The sequence below is a fragment of the Delphinus delphis genome, chromosome 3 (genome assembly GCF_949987515.2).
Source record: "Delphinus delphis chromosome 3, mDelDel1.2, whole genome shotgun sequence".
Lineage (NCBI taxonomy): Eukaryota > Metazoa > Chordata > Mammalia > Artiodactyla > Delphinidae > Delphinus > Delphinus delphis.
Window position 1 is genome coordinate 111510286 of NC_082685.1, and position 18528 is coordinate 111528813.

The window sequence follows — 18528 nt, forward strand, 5'->3', positions numbered from 1 at the left end:
GTGACCTTGGCCTCCAGTGCCACAAGTCTTTGTTTGGACATAAAATGTTTTCATTTCTCTAGGAGTGGAATTACTGGGATGTATAGTAAATATATGTCCTTCCTTTTTACACCTCCAGTTCCTACTCTCCAGATGCAACTAGTTCTAACTCTTTTAGCTTTATCTTTTAGTAGTTATCCTCATATTATTTTTAAAACAACTTGTTTATACATGTTTTTCTAGTGACTCAAAGGGCATTATTTAATTTAGATATATAAATATTTGGGGATTAATGAAGAAGAAACAGTCCCTTTACAAAATTTTATGTTTTATATGAAAAGTTTTTCATAACCTAGATTATTTGCTTTTTAAAAATTTTTAACTGTTGTTTCTTGGAGCCCTAGTTTCCTACCCCCACTTTATCTAAAGTACAGATTTTTTCTTTTGTTTTTTCTATTTAACTATTAGAGTTCACCCTAAGATTAAAACAAACTACTGCTTTATCCCCTCCCCCATGAATGTCCACCAGTATTTTAAAACCTCTGCTCTAACCCTCTAACCTCTTTTTTTAATGTCCTAAAGGATAATTAAATTTATCGATTTCAAGTCAATAGACACTTACCTTCTTTAATACATTCTCTTTATTTCAGGGGTTTAGGTAAGGAGGGAGTGAATACTTGAGGAATTATGATTAGTTCTACCTAGGTTGGGCTTAATTTTATTTTGTAGTTTATGACTGAGTGAGAACCACTCTAAAATGCATTCTGCTTAACAAAAAACAGTTCTTATTTATCCCTCTAATTAGATTGAGATTAGTTTTCAAATGACTGGAACCCTTCTTTCTCATGTCTTAGAACTCTTAGACCTAAGATCAACTTGTGTAATGAGTATATTTTACTTTAGAGAAACATGAAAAAATGCCTTATGTAGATTCTTCAGATTTCTCAGTAACAAAATTTGGAAACCACTGCATTCGGAAAGCTTATTTCCTGTATACTGGTGCTGAACATATAGTCATAAGAAATGAGAAGTGTTGTGGGCAATTGAGCACTCTGAATTTTCATAGTGGCTCAACTCAAAGTTACTGGGCACAGGTGTTTCCATAATTGTGATGTATTGGGGGAAATTCAGTGTTCAATGATCCTCAAACCCATACTTCCACCTGTGTGGTATAGTGGTCACTGGGCTGTAGTATAAAACATGTAAAGTGAAGAGCACAGCAGTTACCTCATGGAAGGAAAAAATGTCTCAAACCAGTATTCATATAATGTGTTGTTTTACATAGGCCTAATCAGGGGGGAAAGAGACTATTTTTTGAGAAAAATATTAAATTAAAAAATTTATTAAACATGACTTTTTTTAAAAAAGTAAACATGTGCTATCCATCCTGAATAATTTAATTGTTTATGATATTGCCAATCACCTACCCACTCTGGTCTTGTCAGGGAAATCTAACCCAATGTCAGAGAGATGGACCACCAATACACTGCTATGGTATCTATGGACTGAATGTCTATGTCCTCTGAAATCCACATGTTGAAGTCCTAACTCCCAATGTGATGGTATTTGGAGGTAGGGACTTTGGGAAGTAATTCGGTTTCAGTGGATTGGTGAGTGTGGGGTTGTCGTCATGGGAATAGTGCCCTTATAAGATGACACACCAGAGAGCTTGCTTCCTTTCTCTGCCCATGTGAAGACATAGCGAGAAGGCAGCCAGCTACAAGCTAGGAAGTGGGTTCTCACCAGGAACTGAGTCTGCCAACACCTTGATCTTGGACTTGCCAGCCTTCAAAACTGTGAAAAATTGTAGCTTAAGCCACCCAGTCTATGGTATCTTGTTATAGTAGCCCAAGCTTGCTAATATGAGTGTCTTATGGCATGACAATGCCATGATGTGTTCCCCTGTGTAGCTCTTAAGTAGTCTGTGTCCACAGAAGATAACAGACGTGGTATTGTCCTGGTACAAATCTTAAGTTGGTACTAGTGCCCTCCAGGCTGTCTTGGAATTCATAAGACAAATGGGTACACTCAGTGTCTTTTTCTCGACTACGACAAACACCACGGTAATAAAATAAAAGAGATGGCAGGATGAAGAATAAAGTTTATAAACTATGCCTTTCCAAAATATGATTTATGAAATAAAAGGTAATTTTTTTGGACTTCATAGAGCTTATATTTAATGTAACAACATTTCTCTTACTGAAAGTGAATGTTTTAAAGCAAGGTGAAAAGCTAATTTTATTCTAATGTTTTTATTTTAGCGTTTGGGGTGGTCAGTACACATGAGTGGAGGGAGACCTATTTTCATATGAAATAGCTCAGGTATATTAAACTCACTGTTTCTTTTAAAAATTTGTTTTAATTTTTTTTTAGAGAAGTTTTAGGTTATGACAAAATAGGGTGGAAAATGCAGGGAGTTCCCATATACTCCCTGCCCCCACCCACCTCCTGACTATCAACATCCTTCACCACAGTAGTACATTTATTACAGTCAATGAACATATGTTAATACATCATTATTGCCTGAAGTCCATAGTTTACACTGAGGTTTGCTCTTGGTGGGGTTCATTCGGTCAGTTTTGACAAACGTATAATGACATGCCTCCACCATTGTGATATCTTACAAAATAGTTTCACTGCCCTAAAAATCCTCTATGTCCTGCCTATTCATTCCTCTTTCCCCTACAAATCCTGGCAATGACTAGTCTTTTTACTATCTCCATAGTTTTTTTTTTTTTTTTTCAGTTCTTTGCCTTAGTCATATGCATTTAAGGATGCTCCATGTCTTTTCATGTCTCTATAGCTCATTTCTTTTTAGGGCCAAATAACATTCCATTGTCTAGATGTACCACAGTTTATTCATCCATTCACCTGCTGAAGGATATCTTGTTTGCCTCTATAAATTGGCAAATATGAATAAAGCTGCTATAAACCTTGTGCAGGTTTTTGTATGGACTCATTTTGGTATAAACCAAGGACTCTGATTGCTAGACTAGTTGATAAGAGTATATTTAATTTTGTAAGAAGTTGCCCAGTTGTCTTTCATAGTGGCTGTACTGTTTTGTGTCCCCACTGGCAATGAATGAGTGTTCCGTATGCTCCACATTCTTGCCGACATTTAGTGTTCTTAGTGTCCTGGAGTTTGGCCATTCTAATAGGTGTGTAGTTGTATCTTTTTAAAAAAAATATTTATTTATTTATTATTTTTTGGCTGCGTCAGGTCTTAGTTGTGGCATGTGGTCTCTTCCGTTGTGGTGCGCGAGTTCAGTAGTTGTGGCATGTGGGCTTAGTTTCCCTGCAGCATGTGGGATCTTAGTTCCCTGACCAGGGATTAACCCCACATCCCCTGCATTAGAAGGCAGATTCTTTACCACCGGACTACCAGGGAAGTCCCTGTATCTTGTTTTAATTTGCACTTCCCTAATTACATATGATGTTGAACATCTTTTCATAAGCTTATTTGCCATCTGTATATCTTCTTTGATGAGTTGTGTGTTCAAGTCCTTGGCCCATTTTTTAATCGAGTTGTTTGCTTTCTCATTGTTGAGTTTTAAGGGCTCTTTTTATATTTTGGGTAACAGCCCTTTATCAGATGTATCTTCTCCAAATATTTCTCCAAGTCTGTGACTTGTCTTGTCTTTGTCTTGACATCTTTTGCAGAGCAGACATTTTTAATTTTAATGAAGTTCAGCCTATCACTTATTTCTTTCATGGGTCATGCCTTTGGTGTTGTATCTAAAAGTCATCCCATATCCAGGGTCATCTAGATTTTCTCCTATGTTATATTCTAGAATTTTATAGTTTTGTGTTCCTTATTTGTCTCTAATCCTTTTTGAGTGAATTTTTGTGAATGGTGTAGGTCTGTCTAGATTCATTTTTTTTGCATGTTGATGTTCAGCACCATTTGTAAAAAAGACGATCTCTTCTCCATTGTATTAACTTTGCTCCTTTGTCATAAATCAGTTAACTGTATATTTATGTGGGTCTATTTTGGGGTTCCCTGTTCTGTACCATTAATCTCTTTGTCTGTTCTTTCACCAGTACCACACTGTCTTGATTTTGATTCCTGTAGCTTTATAGTAGATCTTGAAGTGAAACTCACTGTATAAATGTTAAACTATTGAAAAATTTAAGCATACACAAAGATAGGGCTAAGAGTCCAATGAATCCTCATGTACACATCACCTAGATACAACATTCATCAGCTCATGGCTGCTCTCAACTTTAACTCAACCCCCTTCCCACTTCAATCCCAAATTTCATATGAAATTCAAGATATTATATAATTCCATCCATATCTATTCAGGATGTATTTCTAAAACACTGTCTTCACTTTAAAGAAACTGCAAAGCTGTCTCCATTTTCCGAATAAGAGGATTTAAAGCTTTTTTTTTTGGTTCAGCTTGAATGTATACTCTTTTAGAAAGATGGAGAAAGTTGTTTTTTCTAGTATATAATTTCATTTTCTACACATACTGATATGTGTAGAAATAACAGAAAAATCTTCATTTATAAATATAACTTTTTTATACTCGCGAGTTTCATCACAAAGATTTTATGTATTTGTGTCCTTATTATTACCAGGGTTCCTTTTTGAGTCATTTAATACTTTAATGGGGAGCCATATTAATACATTAATAGGGAGCCATCTTTACTTCTGTATAGGTTGTTTGAGGTGCTCATCACCTTGGAATATAGATAGGATGCTGACATGGAAATTAAAGCCTCCAATACTCATTCACATGATATTAGCATAATTATTATTCAGAATTTTTCTGTAAGGAAGACTTGACTTTTCTCTCCCATTTATTTATTTTTTAGTCATTTATTTACATAAGTATGGACTCCTAGATATTTATTTTATCCTTTGGGTTATGAACTAATACTGTCATTATTCTACTGCTAAAATTTTTCAGCTTTGGTCTTAGGGAGTTGTTTTCGTTTGTTTGTTTTTTAAGTACCTGATGATCTGGATTTATTTTAACTGCCTTAGTTTTAGAACCAGCCATTTTCCAAGGTGCAAAAGAGCAGGTTTTACAGGTTTATTAATGTTTTTTACATCAGTCAGATTAAATGCTGTTAAATGGTTCTCTTTGTAATAATCATATCAGTAATTTATTGGAGTAAAGGTGACATTACTTAAATGACCATGAGGCTTAGAAAAATTGCCAACATAAGCCACAATATAAAATATTTTAATTAATACCCATTAAAAACCCCCGTTATGATAATGCCTCGTTTCTCTAGGCTCAATACAAACAATACATATAATAATTGATTTTTTTAAACCTTTTTGATGCAAACACTTCTAAAACAATTTTCTGTTTTCCAGCCCCTTGACAGAGAATGAAAGACATAACTTAATATTTTTTTCTTTCTACATTACACCATATATTATCTGAGTATCAGGAGATAAATGGTTAAAATTAAAGGCATAATATACTCTGCATAAGAACTTTATACTTAGAATAATACCTCAAGTCTTCATAACTGCTGTTTCAGCTATGTAGGGGAGACCTTTCGACTTAGTTCCAAATTCATAGATGTATTATGTAAATTGAAACTGCACTGTATCAATTTCTAGATAAGAAATATATTAGAAGGTACAGAATACATTAAAAAATTAAGCAGTTCCATTAAAAACAAAGTATTTCTAAAATATTGTTTTCAAATACACATGGTGCTGTATTAAAATTGGTTCATCTTCCTTTTTTAGGTATATGATGTACAATTAGTATACTAAGTTCAGCAAATGGAAATTTTTTTCTATAGATTTCAGCATCTTTGAAACCTATTTTATCTGTATTTATCCTTAAGCAGACTAAACATCCTTCTGATTATATCTTGTTTACCTTACTTGTTTGTTTTATTTATTTATTTATTCAGGGGTTGGGGGGGCTCTGCTGGGTCTTTGTTGCTCTGTGCAGGCTTTCTCTAGTTGCGGCGAGCGGGGGGCTACTCTTTGTTGCAGTGCGCAGGCTGCTTATTGAGGTGGCTTCCCTTGTGTGGAACGTGGGCTCTAGGCGTGCGGGCTTCAGTAGTTGCCGCGCATGGGCTCAGTAGTTGTGGCTCACTGGCTCTAGAGCGCAGGCTCAGTAGTTGTGGCGCACAGGCTTAATTACTCCGCGGCATGTGGGATCTTCCCGGGCCAGGGCTCGAACCCGTGTCCCCTGCATTGGCAGGCAGATCCTTAACCACTGCGCCACCAGGGAATTTCCTGTCTTTTTTTCTTACATGCATAATTTTAAGATTTTTATTGAAGTAGAAATAATGTATATGTGTCAGAAGCAAATGGTCTCATGAATTTTTGTAAACTGAAGACCCCAATGTAACAAGTACTCAGATTAAGAAACAGTAATTGTACTTCAGAAGACCCTCCTTTGACATCTTCCACTTAATATCCTTCTTTCCCTCCCAGATGGAAACAATATCCTGACCCTTAATGACTCTGCCTTTTCTTCCCTATTTTCCTTCCTCTTTCCTTACTTACTGTCTGAAAAATTGTTGAACTAGTTTGAAGCTTTGGATGATGGGTTTGGTTTGCTTGTGGGATATTACTAGGTAAGGGTATCAGCAATCTGAGTTCCTTTAATCACCTCAGTTATAGATTTGACATGATTGAAAGGTGGGCTTTAATTTTATCATCTTTACTCTCTAGGATATAGACTCTCAGGATTTTAAACCAAAGACTAGGGAGAGTTAGGAGTCTTGGTTTTGGTGGATCCTGACCTCCAACTTTTGCTTCTGTAATTTTTGTGAATCTGCTAAAAGCTCTTTAGGCCTCTTGGCTTTTTGCTATGTAATAACAGTGATTTGGAGGAAAAAACAATTCCTAAGGTCGGTCAGATTTCTTGGTTTACTACTTCTTCTGGATCTTGCCTGCATAATTCATCACTGTTCTTTTAACTTTTCAGTGCCTTCAAACAGGTGTGTTTCATTTTTCTTCCCTAGCTCGCTATAAGGGTTATTCCAATTTGCTTATTCCTAGAAGCAGAACTCTGTAATCCTGTATTATGTGTTTTTAAAAAGTAGTCTTTCAAGTCTTACTTCTTTTTTTTTTTAATTTATGTATGTATGTATTTATTTATTTTTGGCTGCGTTGGGTCTTTGTTGCTGTGCGCAGGCATTTTGTAGTTGCGCCGAGTGGGGGCTACTCTTCATTGCGGTGCACGTGCTTCTCACTGCGGTGGCTTCTCTTGTTGCGGGGCATGGGCTCTAGGCGTGCAGCCTTCAGTAGTTGTGACTGGAGGGCTCTAGAGCGCAGGCTCAGTAGTTGTGGTGCACAGACTCAGTTGCTCCGTGGCATGTGGGATCTTCCTGGACCAGGGCTCGAACCTGTGTCTCCTGCATTGGCAGGCGGATTCTTAACCACTGCGCCACCAGGGAAGCCCCCTCAAGTCTTACTTTTAATGACATTGTGTCATTGGAGTTTGTGACTTCTTTTAAGCATCTATAACTGGTATTGATTAAAGTTGTTTCAGTGTAATGAGTTCCCCAGACAGTACATTTTGGTTCAAAATGAAGCAGTTGTACAAAAGCCTGATGATATTTTTGTAAATTCTCAAATATGAGGCAGTTTCTTTCCTGAGGGATAACTTTAGGGGGACATTTTTCTTCATATTTGGCATCTAGGGATATTTGATTTACGGTGAGGTAATAGTTTCTAGAAAAAATTTAATAATAAAAGCAATGGTAATAGCTACTATTTGAGTGTTTAATATGCACTAGGCACTAAGGGCTTATATAACCTTCACTAAACTAATCAATCTTCATGAACACTTTCATGATATAGATACTGCTTTTATTCCATTTTACAAATGAGTAAATTAAGACAAGGGGAGGTCAAGTAATTTAACATGGTCATAGAGGCAACACCGATACTGAACTGGCATGACCTAGTATTACCCATTCTGGCTGTTTGCATCCAGCTTCCATTCTGTTTTGGCCAATGTCTGTTCCTGTCGGTTGAAAACCTGAGAAAATAGCTAGCAGTGACACAGATTCAGATATAAAGTTATTGGAGATTGGCTCCCATCCTGTGTGGAAGCCTCATCTCTTTTGTTTCATTAACCTCATGAAAACATCAGTCCTTAAATTTTTTTCCTTTTAATTCAAACTAAAGGAATTATGCTGTTGGTGTATATATACAGTTAGTAATTAGCAGCCAGATCTAAAAAGCCATGCCATGATGTTCTCATAGCAATAGAACCAAATTGAAATTTCATAAAAAGTATAAGAGAAAGTTTCTTTTGAGGGGAATATACTTTGAAATAATAATTGATATCAATAATTATTTTAGGTATTAAGCAACATGTTCTTCGTGTTTGTTATCCAATAATCCTGTTGTTAAAACTTTGTACTGTTTCAAAGAATCCCTTTCATTTTAGTAAATTATACTAATTTATTTAATGTTAAATGTTAAGAATTAATTTACAGATCTTTAATAAAACATATCATGAAGCATTAATCTGTAGAAGTTTTACTTAATAGCTTTGTAAAATCTTTGGATGTGGGAAAGATACTAATGAAAAAAAATACTCCTTTATAATCTTTTTTACTATAATTACTACCATAATCCTAAATACTTGTACAGTAAAATAAGCAATACAAATATTTATTAAAATAATGTAATTGAACTTTAATAAAGTGTTAGAGAAGGAGAACTGGAAAGTGCTGTGTTAATACAGCCGTTTCATCATATACCAGTTTTAGGTATATTTTGAACATTTGATTAACATTCAGTAAAGATTATAGGTGAATGCTTATGCTTAAAGAATGAGATTATTTGTGTATCATTTTATTGGTTTATTAATGCACTTAATAGAATGAGTTTAGTCTGAAACTCCATAAAGGAGAAAGACCCTCAAGTCTGGCCTTGATAGAAAAGCATGTCTCAGTTATAGTCCTTTTTTTTTTTTTTTTTTTTTTTAAGCACTAAGAGACAAGTAATTTGTTTTGAATTGTGTATTCAGAGAAGATGATAAATGTTATAATTTATAGTTTACTTTTAAATATGGGTATTACTTTTAAAGTGCCTTTTGTTTTCAAAACATAAATTTGGTGAGTTTCTTTTGTTTGGAGAATTTCTTAAGATTTTGTTTTTATTGTGGATTTAAAAAACACTCAGATAATATTATGCTTACTTCTAAGAAAACTAAAGGTCATATTTTTTGATAAAAAGTATTTTCAGTGATATTTAAGCAAAGATTGTATCCTAACTGTAAGCACTTAACAAGGAAAACATAATTCATTAAGTGATATTAACCTATAACAATTTAAATAATTTATTTTATTGTTATCTAACAATAAATATATGCAAATTTCTTTCAAGTGATTTACTGATTTTTTTTCTCCTTAATTTTATTTAATTAAATGTTCTCTTTTAAGATAACAGTAGATTCACATGCAGTTTTAAGAAATAATATAGAGAGATCTGGTGTAACCTTTATTCATTTTCCTCCAGTGGTGACATCTTGCAAAACTATAGTAAGGTATTCCAACCTTGATATTGACGTTGATACAATCATGATTCAGAACATTTCTATCACAAGTATCCTTCATGTTACCATTTTATAGTTAAACCCGTTTTCTTCCCTGTGCTTAACCCTGCTCCCCCTTAACCCCTGGTAACCACTAATTTCTTCTCCATCTCTATAATTTTGTCATTTCAAGAATGCTATATAAATGGAATCATACAGTATGTAACCTTTTAGGATTAATTTTGCTCTCTCAAGTTCAGTGTACTTCTCTGGAGATTAATCAGCATTGTGTGTATCAGTCGTTTGTTTCTTTTTATTTCTGAATGGTATTCCATGGCATAGATGTTTAACCATTTGCTTAATCAATTGTTTAACCATTCATCCATTGAAGGACATCTGTGTTGTTTCCATTTTGGCTAATAGGAATAACACTGCTATGAATATTTTGTGTAGAGATCTTTGTGAGAATTTCCACTTCCCCATGATAAATGCCCAAGAGTGCAATTTTGGGGTTGTATGGTGAATACAGGTTTAGTTCTGTAAGAGACTGACAACCTGCCGGAATGACTGTAACCTTTTACATTCACCACCAGCATATGAGTGATCCTTTTCCTGGACTTCCTTACTATCATTTGGTGGTGTCATTATTTTTAAGTTTAATTTTAGATGAGAGCCATTCTGATATGTATGCCATAACAAAACCACCGTGCTGTGGTTTTAATTTGCATTTCCCTATTAGCTAATGAAGTTGATTATCTTTTCATGTGCTTTGTTTGCCATTTGTATATCTCCTTTAATCGTTTATTGATGTCTGTATTAGTTTGCTAGAGCTGCCATAACAAAATACCACAGGCTGGTTAAATAAACAGAAATTTATTTCTCATAGTTTCTCACAATTCCTCCAGGAGGCTAGAAGTCCAAGGTCAAGGTGTTAGCAGGTTTGGTTTCTCCCAAGGCTTCTCTCCATGGCTTGCAGATGGCTGCCTTCTTGCTGTGTTCTCATATGCCTTTCTCTCTTCTTATAAGGGTGCCAGTTGTATTGGATTAGGGAACCACTGATATAATCTGATTTAACCTTGAAGGTCCCAACTTTAGCATATGGTCGCATTGAGGCTTCAACATGTGAATTTTAGGGGATACACAGTTCAGTCCGTAAGAATACCTTTTGCCCTTTTTTAAACTGAATTGTTTTTTTAAATGTTGAGTTTTGGGAGTGGTCTTTATATTCTAGATACTAGCCCTTTGTTTCATATGTAGTTGCATATATTTTCTGCCAATGTGTAATTTGTTTTTTTCTTCCTCTTAAGAGGTTTTTTTTTTTAATGGAACAGGAGTTTTTAATTTTGATGAAATCCTATTTATCAGTGTTCTCTTTTATGGGCTGTGCTTTTGTTGTCAACCCTAAGAACTCTGTACCTAGCTATATAAATGTTTTTTTAAAAAAATGCTATGCCATGTTGAAGGAAAAATGATTAGAGATCACAAATTATAAATTTTTTTTGCTGGGGGAAATTGTTAATTATAAAAAGAAGGTTCACTTTGAAGAATAGGGGCAGATCAGTCATGAACAAAATAAACACTTGGGAGATAATCCTTCATGCGTTTTTCTCATTTTTTCTGCTCTTCTGTGTAATGGCATAGATAGGTTTTGTTCTGGACTATCTTTTAAGGATGTTTGTTTAGCAGGCAGCCTTGGAAAAGAGAGATACTCCCAGACAAGATTATCTTGACTGGTAGTATCATCATCTGCTTTGTCATCCAGGCTGGGAATGGGGGCATCCTTGTTAAGTGCCCCGATGTTGTTCTTCACGTTCAGTCACAGCATCCTGTTGACTTCAGCTTCTAAGTAGTTCTTAAATCTATCCTGCATTTTCATCCTTGTCACTGACACTCCCTGATCCATTACCTCATCCTCTCAAGTGTCCTTTCTGTAATGCTGCTTTCCAGATCTTTTTCTTCATCTCTTTAGTTTTCAGAAGTTTGACTTATATGTCTTGTTTTGTATTTCTTTGGGTTTATCCTGTTTAGGATTTACTCACTTTATTCCATCTGTACTTTTAGGTCTTTTGCCAAATTTAGGAATTTTTCAGCCATTATTTCTTGGAGTACTCTTTAAGCCCCACCCACCATCTGAATCTTTCCAGGGTTCAGATGATAGGATATTTTAGCTGTTTTGTTATAGTTCCACAGGTCCCTGAAGTTCTTTTTTTTTTCCCCCTTATCTTTGTCCTCCGTGTATTTTTTTTTTTAACTTTTATTGGACTATAGGGGATGGGTTGGGAAATATCTCTGCAAGTTATGCCCTACTAGGGAAATGTCCATTCTAATTTTCCTGGGACAGCTTTCGGAGCTTTTTCTTTTTCTTGGAGCTGCTGCTCCTGCTGGCAGCAGCCTCTTCAGGTCCACTGCTGAGTGGCTCCTCCTTGGAAGAGAATTTCCTCTATTTCTTGGGGACCGTCTTGTTTCCTGACTCTTCAGGGTCACTAACTGGTTCCCTCTCTGGGGAAAGATTTATTCCTCTCGGTAAGACTTCCACTGCCAGCTGTCTCTTCAAGATCACTACTAACCAGCTCCTCCATGGAAAAAGATTTCTTTTTTGGGGGTTTGGAGAGGAGACAGATGGGTCTCCATTCCATTCTCCATTTTTCTCTTTTGTTCAGATTGGGTAATTTCTGTTGTTCTGTGTTCTAATTCACTGATGGTTTCCTGGTCCTCTCAGTACTGCTTTTGATCCCATTTATTGTTTAATTTTGGTTCCTGTATTTTTCAGTTGTAACCTTTCTTGTTGGTCTTTCTTTATAGCTTCTATTTCTTTGTTTAGATTTTATAATTCTTTTCTAAGACATTCTGGTTTTCATTTGTTTCAAGGATGTTCCTAGTTGCTCACTGAAACATTTTTATGATGGTTGCTTTAAAATCTTTAATAGATAACTCTAATATCCCTATCATCTTAGTGTTGTCATCTACTGTTTATCTCTTTTCATCCAGTTTGGGATCTACCTGGCTCTTGGAATGGTGAGTGATTTTTTTTTTTCCCCCCAAACCTTGGATATTATGAGATTATGGATCTTATTCAAGCCTTCAGTTTTAGCTTGGTTTGTTTGACACCATTCCAGCAGAGAAGGGTGGGGTGCATGCCACCTCATTACTGCCAGGTCATGGTAGAAATCCTGGTTCCCCACTCAGCCTCCATTGATATCTCAGGTAGATTGTTCTCATTATTACTGTGGGTGAATGCGGGATCTGGCTCCCCACTATTATTCCCCTGATAGCTTTCTGGTTGGGAGGTATAGAAGTGCCTCATTACTGTTCCACATGTGTCTTCCACTGACACCACAGAGTGGTGTGTCCTTGTTACCACTGGCTGGTGATGTTTCAAGTCCTGAGAGAAGTGTCCACTAAGCATCCTCTTGTACTAGCCCAGTGGGGAGGGATAAAGTTACCTCAACTGATAGGTAGGCTTGGATGTCCAAGCTCCCTGCTTGGTCTCCCCACCATGGAAGTGCCTCATTAACTGGTGGGGATTAAAGTCTCAGTTCCATCTTGGCCTTTTCTGATACCACCCCAGTGGGAAAGTCGGGGCTCTTATTACATCCTGGGGGGAGGGGTGGAAATCTAGGCTCTCCATGTCAGCTTTTGCTGGTGGGGTTAGGGGTAAGGTCATGTTTTTTTTCTCTAGTGTTGGCTGCACTAGAGCAGTTATTTTCTTAAAAAGTTTTCTGTCTTGCTAGACTTGCCATTTCCCTTTCTTGGTCCTTTGGCTACAGAGAACAGGCTTTTGGAGGGTTTGTTTCATGTATACTTGTTGGTTTTCTGTGTTACGCACTTCTCTTCCACCCAGTCTTTGATATATGAGGTAAAAATGAAAATCCAGGGAACTCACTGTTGTGTCATTCTTTGGATCCTGAGATCCCTATCCAGTCTTTCTTCATCTCTGTCTTTTCTTTTTTATATTTGTTTTATACGTAATGTCTTGGGTTTCTAGTTATACTTAGCAAGAGGAATAGGAAAAAGTATATCTATTCCATCTTCCCAGAAGTGGAAAGTATGTTTCAAGTACTTGGTAACAGAAATTACCTCTAAATGGTAGTTGCATTGGATCTACTTAAATATTATTGTCTTTGTGTGCTTTTTTCGTTTGTTTGTTTATTTATTTTTAGGACTAAATACCTATAAGCCTGATTTTATTGACAGAGATAATAAAGAATTCAAATGAAAAGTACAAAACAAAAACATAGAGTCAACTCTCAGGGATACACATAAATCTCTAGCTGAGTCTTGACAACACAGGGATCTGCTTAATTACCAATTTTTAACCTGTCAAACTTTATTAATGATTTCTTTTATGTGTGTTGCAGTCCAAACAATTTTCTTCTTTCTTCTGACCCTTTGATTCAGTTACAGAGTGACTGATAATTTATGGAAACAGTTTTCAGGTTTTGGGTAGTCTCATATCCTCGGCTTTGTTAGAATTTAATGGTTAGGTTTTCCCTTTGGGCAGCTGTGGGTATTTCTATGGTAATTTAATATTTTCAGAGGTTTACTATATAATATAAAAGTATTATCTATTGCACTAAAAGACAGTTACTGTGTCATAAAATATGAGAAAAAGCAAGGCCTTTCTTCCATATAGGTAACATAATAATTTTAAATTGCCTCAACAGTAATATTCTATAGTAAAATATCATTATTGTAAGTGTTTTTAAAAAAGTTTTCTTTGTGTAATATTTGGGCTGTCCCAGGTCTGAACTAATCTTGGGATTGGATTTCTTTCCTGTAGGCTGATGGTCTAGAGGACAATGAAAAGGATTTCTATGATTCTGATGAGGAACAGAAGGAAAAGACTGACAAAGGGAAGAAGCCATATACTATGGATCCAGACCATAGACTTTTAATTCGGAATACAAAGCCTTTGCTTCAGAGCAGGAATGCAGCGGTATGTAAAAACCACTATAAGAAATAATTCACAGATTTTTTAAAACAGTGGTTAAAAATATGTAAGTTTAGTAAATAAGTCTTTATTTTTGAGTGTGCTAATGGAGCGTTTGTTGGTTTTTTTGTTTATATACTAAAAAGCAGGTTTTAATAGGATTACTTGGTTTGGTAGCTGTATGCCTACTGGACTTCATTTCCTTTTTGTGGTTTTGTTGATTGGTTTCCTAAGATATAAGTTCAAGATGTTTACCAGTTGATTGGAGGACTGTGTATATTTCTCTACTACTGGATTGTTGTTGTGAGTACTTAATCTGGTATCAGTCCATAATATTTGTATTTACCTGATAAGAGTTTTGAAGAGACTAACATATAGTAAAAGCACCTAGCATAATGCCTCAATTAAAAATTTTAGCTGGTAGGAATAACTAACAATCATCCTTACTTGGGTCCTAAGTTTGTTGTTGTTGTTTACATCTTTTTATTTTAAATAACCCTTTTATTTTAGAAGAATACATGTGCACAGTAGAAAATTAGAAAATACAGACTAGCAAAATTTAATAAAATTAAACCATTACATTCCCATCACTCAGGAATCACTGTTATAATATCTTAATGCAGTTTTTTCCAGATTTTTTTCTGCATAAATGTACCTATTTCACATGTATGTATGTCTATACATATATATATTTTTAAAACCAAGATGAAAATCATAGTACACATAGTATTTTTTAACGTGTTTTTTTTTCTAGTCAGTTCTCTATTTCTATTTCAGTAAAATTTCATCTCATTTAATACCAATTTGTCTTAAGTTCTTTTATAACTCGTTCATCTAAACCAGTTGCGCTGCATTGGGTCTGGTTGTTACATCTTTTAAACCTCTCAAGTCTTGCAGAATGTTCCCCTGGATTTGTCTGGTTGCTTCCTTTTCTATATCCTGTGTTTCCTGTTAACTGGAAGTTTTATGTAAGGCTTGATGAATTCAAATTCAACATTTTCTTAAACTTCTTTCAATTAAAAAAAATTCTTAATGAATCGTTCTGTTCAAGTAGTAAAAACTTTGAAAATGAGAGTTTCCTTTGTTTTCTGATGCTTGAGAATTTGGTCCCTAGAGCTTTGTATATCTATCTTAGGAAGTTTTTATCTAATACCTAGTACTTAGTTTCTAAATCATGATTAAGTATTGTGTACAATAATAACACATATGTTATTTTATTAATGTTGTAAAATATGCTTATATTTTAGTACACTCTTGCTTGACCTGGTGGTACTTAAGTACTGTAACTTGCCACCTAAAACTACTTTATAATTGACTCACTGTTAATTTAACTTTGTCTTGGAAATTGGTTTTATAGTTCAAATACTCACTGATGAAAAATGTTCTTGAATAGTGAAACAAATAGAGGTAGTTTGTACTTTTTGTACCAGTATGTTTTGGTTCCCCGCTTGTTTGATTGTGTACCAAATAGAGGTAGTTTATTTTTTGTTCCAATACCTTTTAGTATCCTGCTTATTTGATGATGCTAAATATATATAAAGGTTGACTTTTGAAGAATTGTGAATAGAGGTTCTTTTTTTAAGCCTTATTCTCAACTTGCAAGAGAGACTTTGAGAATTTGTTCAGGAAACTTAGTCTGTCAGTGCTGTGTAGATTGAATTGGCGATAAGAGATACTGGAAGCACTGTTGGGAGGCTATTTGGACAGTCTAGGTAAGGTGATAGAGGAGCAATGGTTAGAAATAGAAAAGTTCTTATAGGATGTACTTTCTTATGAACGTACATAATGTAACTGCTGAAGGCCTATGAGTATATTTTTAGTTGTTTTGGAGTTTGGAGTTATGGGAGCTTCCCTCATGGCTTTTACAAATTAGACTATAAATGTCAAATTTGGGGTATTGAAGAGATTTAAAAACTGTTAGATTTGTAAATATTGGGGAAAAGAAGATCCTTTATCCCTTTTGTGTTTGGGAGTGCCCTAATTAATGTATCAGAACAGATGACATACTAAGTGGAATCTAGAATCTTAAAAATATTGACACATATAGAAAGTACAGTTTATTAAGCTTCAGCTTTCTCTTCTATCATATGCTAATACTTATTAGCCACCTGTATGCTTTAATATTTTAAAAAAATGACTGTCACCTATTTGTAGATTAAGTCAATCATTAATTGAGTTTTTCTTAATAAGATTTTAAATTCAGAAGTTTGTTGTATAATTAAAGTGTATTTGTAGATCACAGGTGAAGAAATAAGATATCCTTAAACTCCTCAAATCCCCAAGTAATGTCTGAAAGCTATAAATCAGTCATCTAAAAAAATGTACACAAAAATACCATACAGCAGTAACTTGAGGATCCTGTAACTCTATTTTTTTAAAATGTTTCTTAGTTTTAGAAGAAACTCTTTTTGTTTCGAGCACCCTCAGGTACTATATACTCTTTAGGCATATGTAAAACTCCTGCCATATTTTATTAGAACTTTATAGTTCAAGCAGAAGTAAAGTAGTATTAATATATCTTCCTAACCAAAGGTGGTAAGATGATTAATTTCTGTAGCTCTCTATCTGCAGTTGCCACACGCTGAACTGGATACTTTCAGCAAGTGGGAGGTCTGGACTTTTGATCTCTGGATCTAAGTGTAGAGACATGTAGGGGAAACATAGTACTCTTATATTTTATGACAGAGAAATTCTGATTACCCCTATAATAGCTTTGAACCAAAGACTATTTTTAAGGTTCTGCATTTTGAAAAGCAAGATCATTTCACATGCTGCTGTTTTAGAGGAATTGTTTTAATAGAGTCCCCTTAATTAAAACTTAAATATACTGACCTTTTTTGGTTTTAAAAATTTTAACCTACTTACTGCTGTTATCTTTAAGTGTCTGGTTTCATTCCGTCTCGGAGCAGCAGCAGCACTAGGAAGAGTATGGCATTTGGAGTGTGTGTTGAGCCTTGCCGTATTGGCTGTCAGACTTTGGGTAGTTTGTTTAACATTCATTTTCTTTTCTGAGGATTTATTGGCTTCCTAGGGCTGCCGTAACAAATTACCAAAAACTGAGTGGATTAAAACAATAGAAATGTATTCTCTCACATTTCAGGAGGCCAGAAGTCTAAAACTCAAGTTGTCGACAGGATTGGTTCCTCCTGGAGGCTCTAGGGAGAAATTAGCTTCTGGTGGTTGCCAGCAATCTTTGGCATTACTTGACTTACATGCCTCAGTGCAGTCTCTGCCTCCATCTTCATACTGCCTCTTCTCTGTGTGTCCTTTTCTGTCTCTGATAAGGACACTCACATTGGATTTAGGGCCCCCCAATCAAGTATGATCTCACCTTGGTCATTGCCTCAATAATATCTGCAAAGACTTTATTTCCACATAAAGTCACATTCTGAGGGTAGATACTCTTAGGGGAACACTATTCAACCTGCTGCATAGGGTAACAACATATTCATCTTATTTCACAGCAATTTTGTAGGAGTTAAAGGGAATAATATGTAAGAATATACTTTGAAACTGTAGTATGAAACTGTTATAGTTCTTATTGTTCTCTGCTTTACTTTTTAGGTGGTTATGGCAGTTGCTCAGCTGTATTGGCACATAGCACCAAAATCGGAAGCTGGCATTATTTCTAAATCACTAGTGCGTTTACTTCGTAGCAATAGGTAGGACATGATTTTTTATGTGTTTTCTTTTGTATTACTTTAAAAGTAATGTTTGAACAAATAAAATGTGTCTCTTAGGCATTTAACATGCAGCTCTGACTGTATTTTATCAATGAGATTTCATACTTAAGGGGATTATTATAAAAGCCTTTAGATTACTGATCTCAAAGTTAATGCTAAATATTGAAGGTTTTTTTAACCTCAAGCCCAAAGAAGTTGAAAGTATTTTTTTGGCATATAGTATATACTGTTACCAGTAGCCTAGTATTAGTGTTTGATATTTCTAGGTGTGACAATAATAATGTTTGGGAGTTCTATTAAGTCTGGAATCACTGAAAAACTATATTAAATGTATTATCAGATTGACTTAGTGTAATTATACATGACTTTATATAAAGCAATACATATGCTGAATTATGTAGTTTATGACAGAATTACTGCTCCCTGTAAAGTTACAATATTTAATTACTATAGTTTG

At 35.0% G+C, this 18528-nt stretch overlaps 1 protein-coding gene across 3 annotated transcripts in view; it reads left to right on the forward strand.

The window, feature by feature from the left end:
- Positions 1-18528, forward strand: part of AP3B1 (adaptor related protein complex 3 subunit beta 1) — a 274430-nt gene that overhangs the window by 104009 nt on the left and 151893 nt on the right. For all 3 annotated transcript variants that reach the window (XM_060009263.1, XM_060009260.1, XM_060009262.1), the window contains 2 exons: positions 14239-14394; positions 17953-18050. In XM_060009263.1, coding sequence (XP_059865246.1) covers positions 14239-14394; positions 17953-18050 — 254 coding nt within the window. The remainder of the gene's footprint in view (positions 1-14238; positions 14395-17952; positions 18051-18528) is intronic.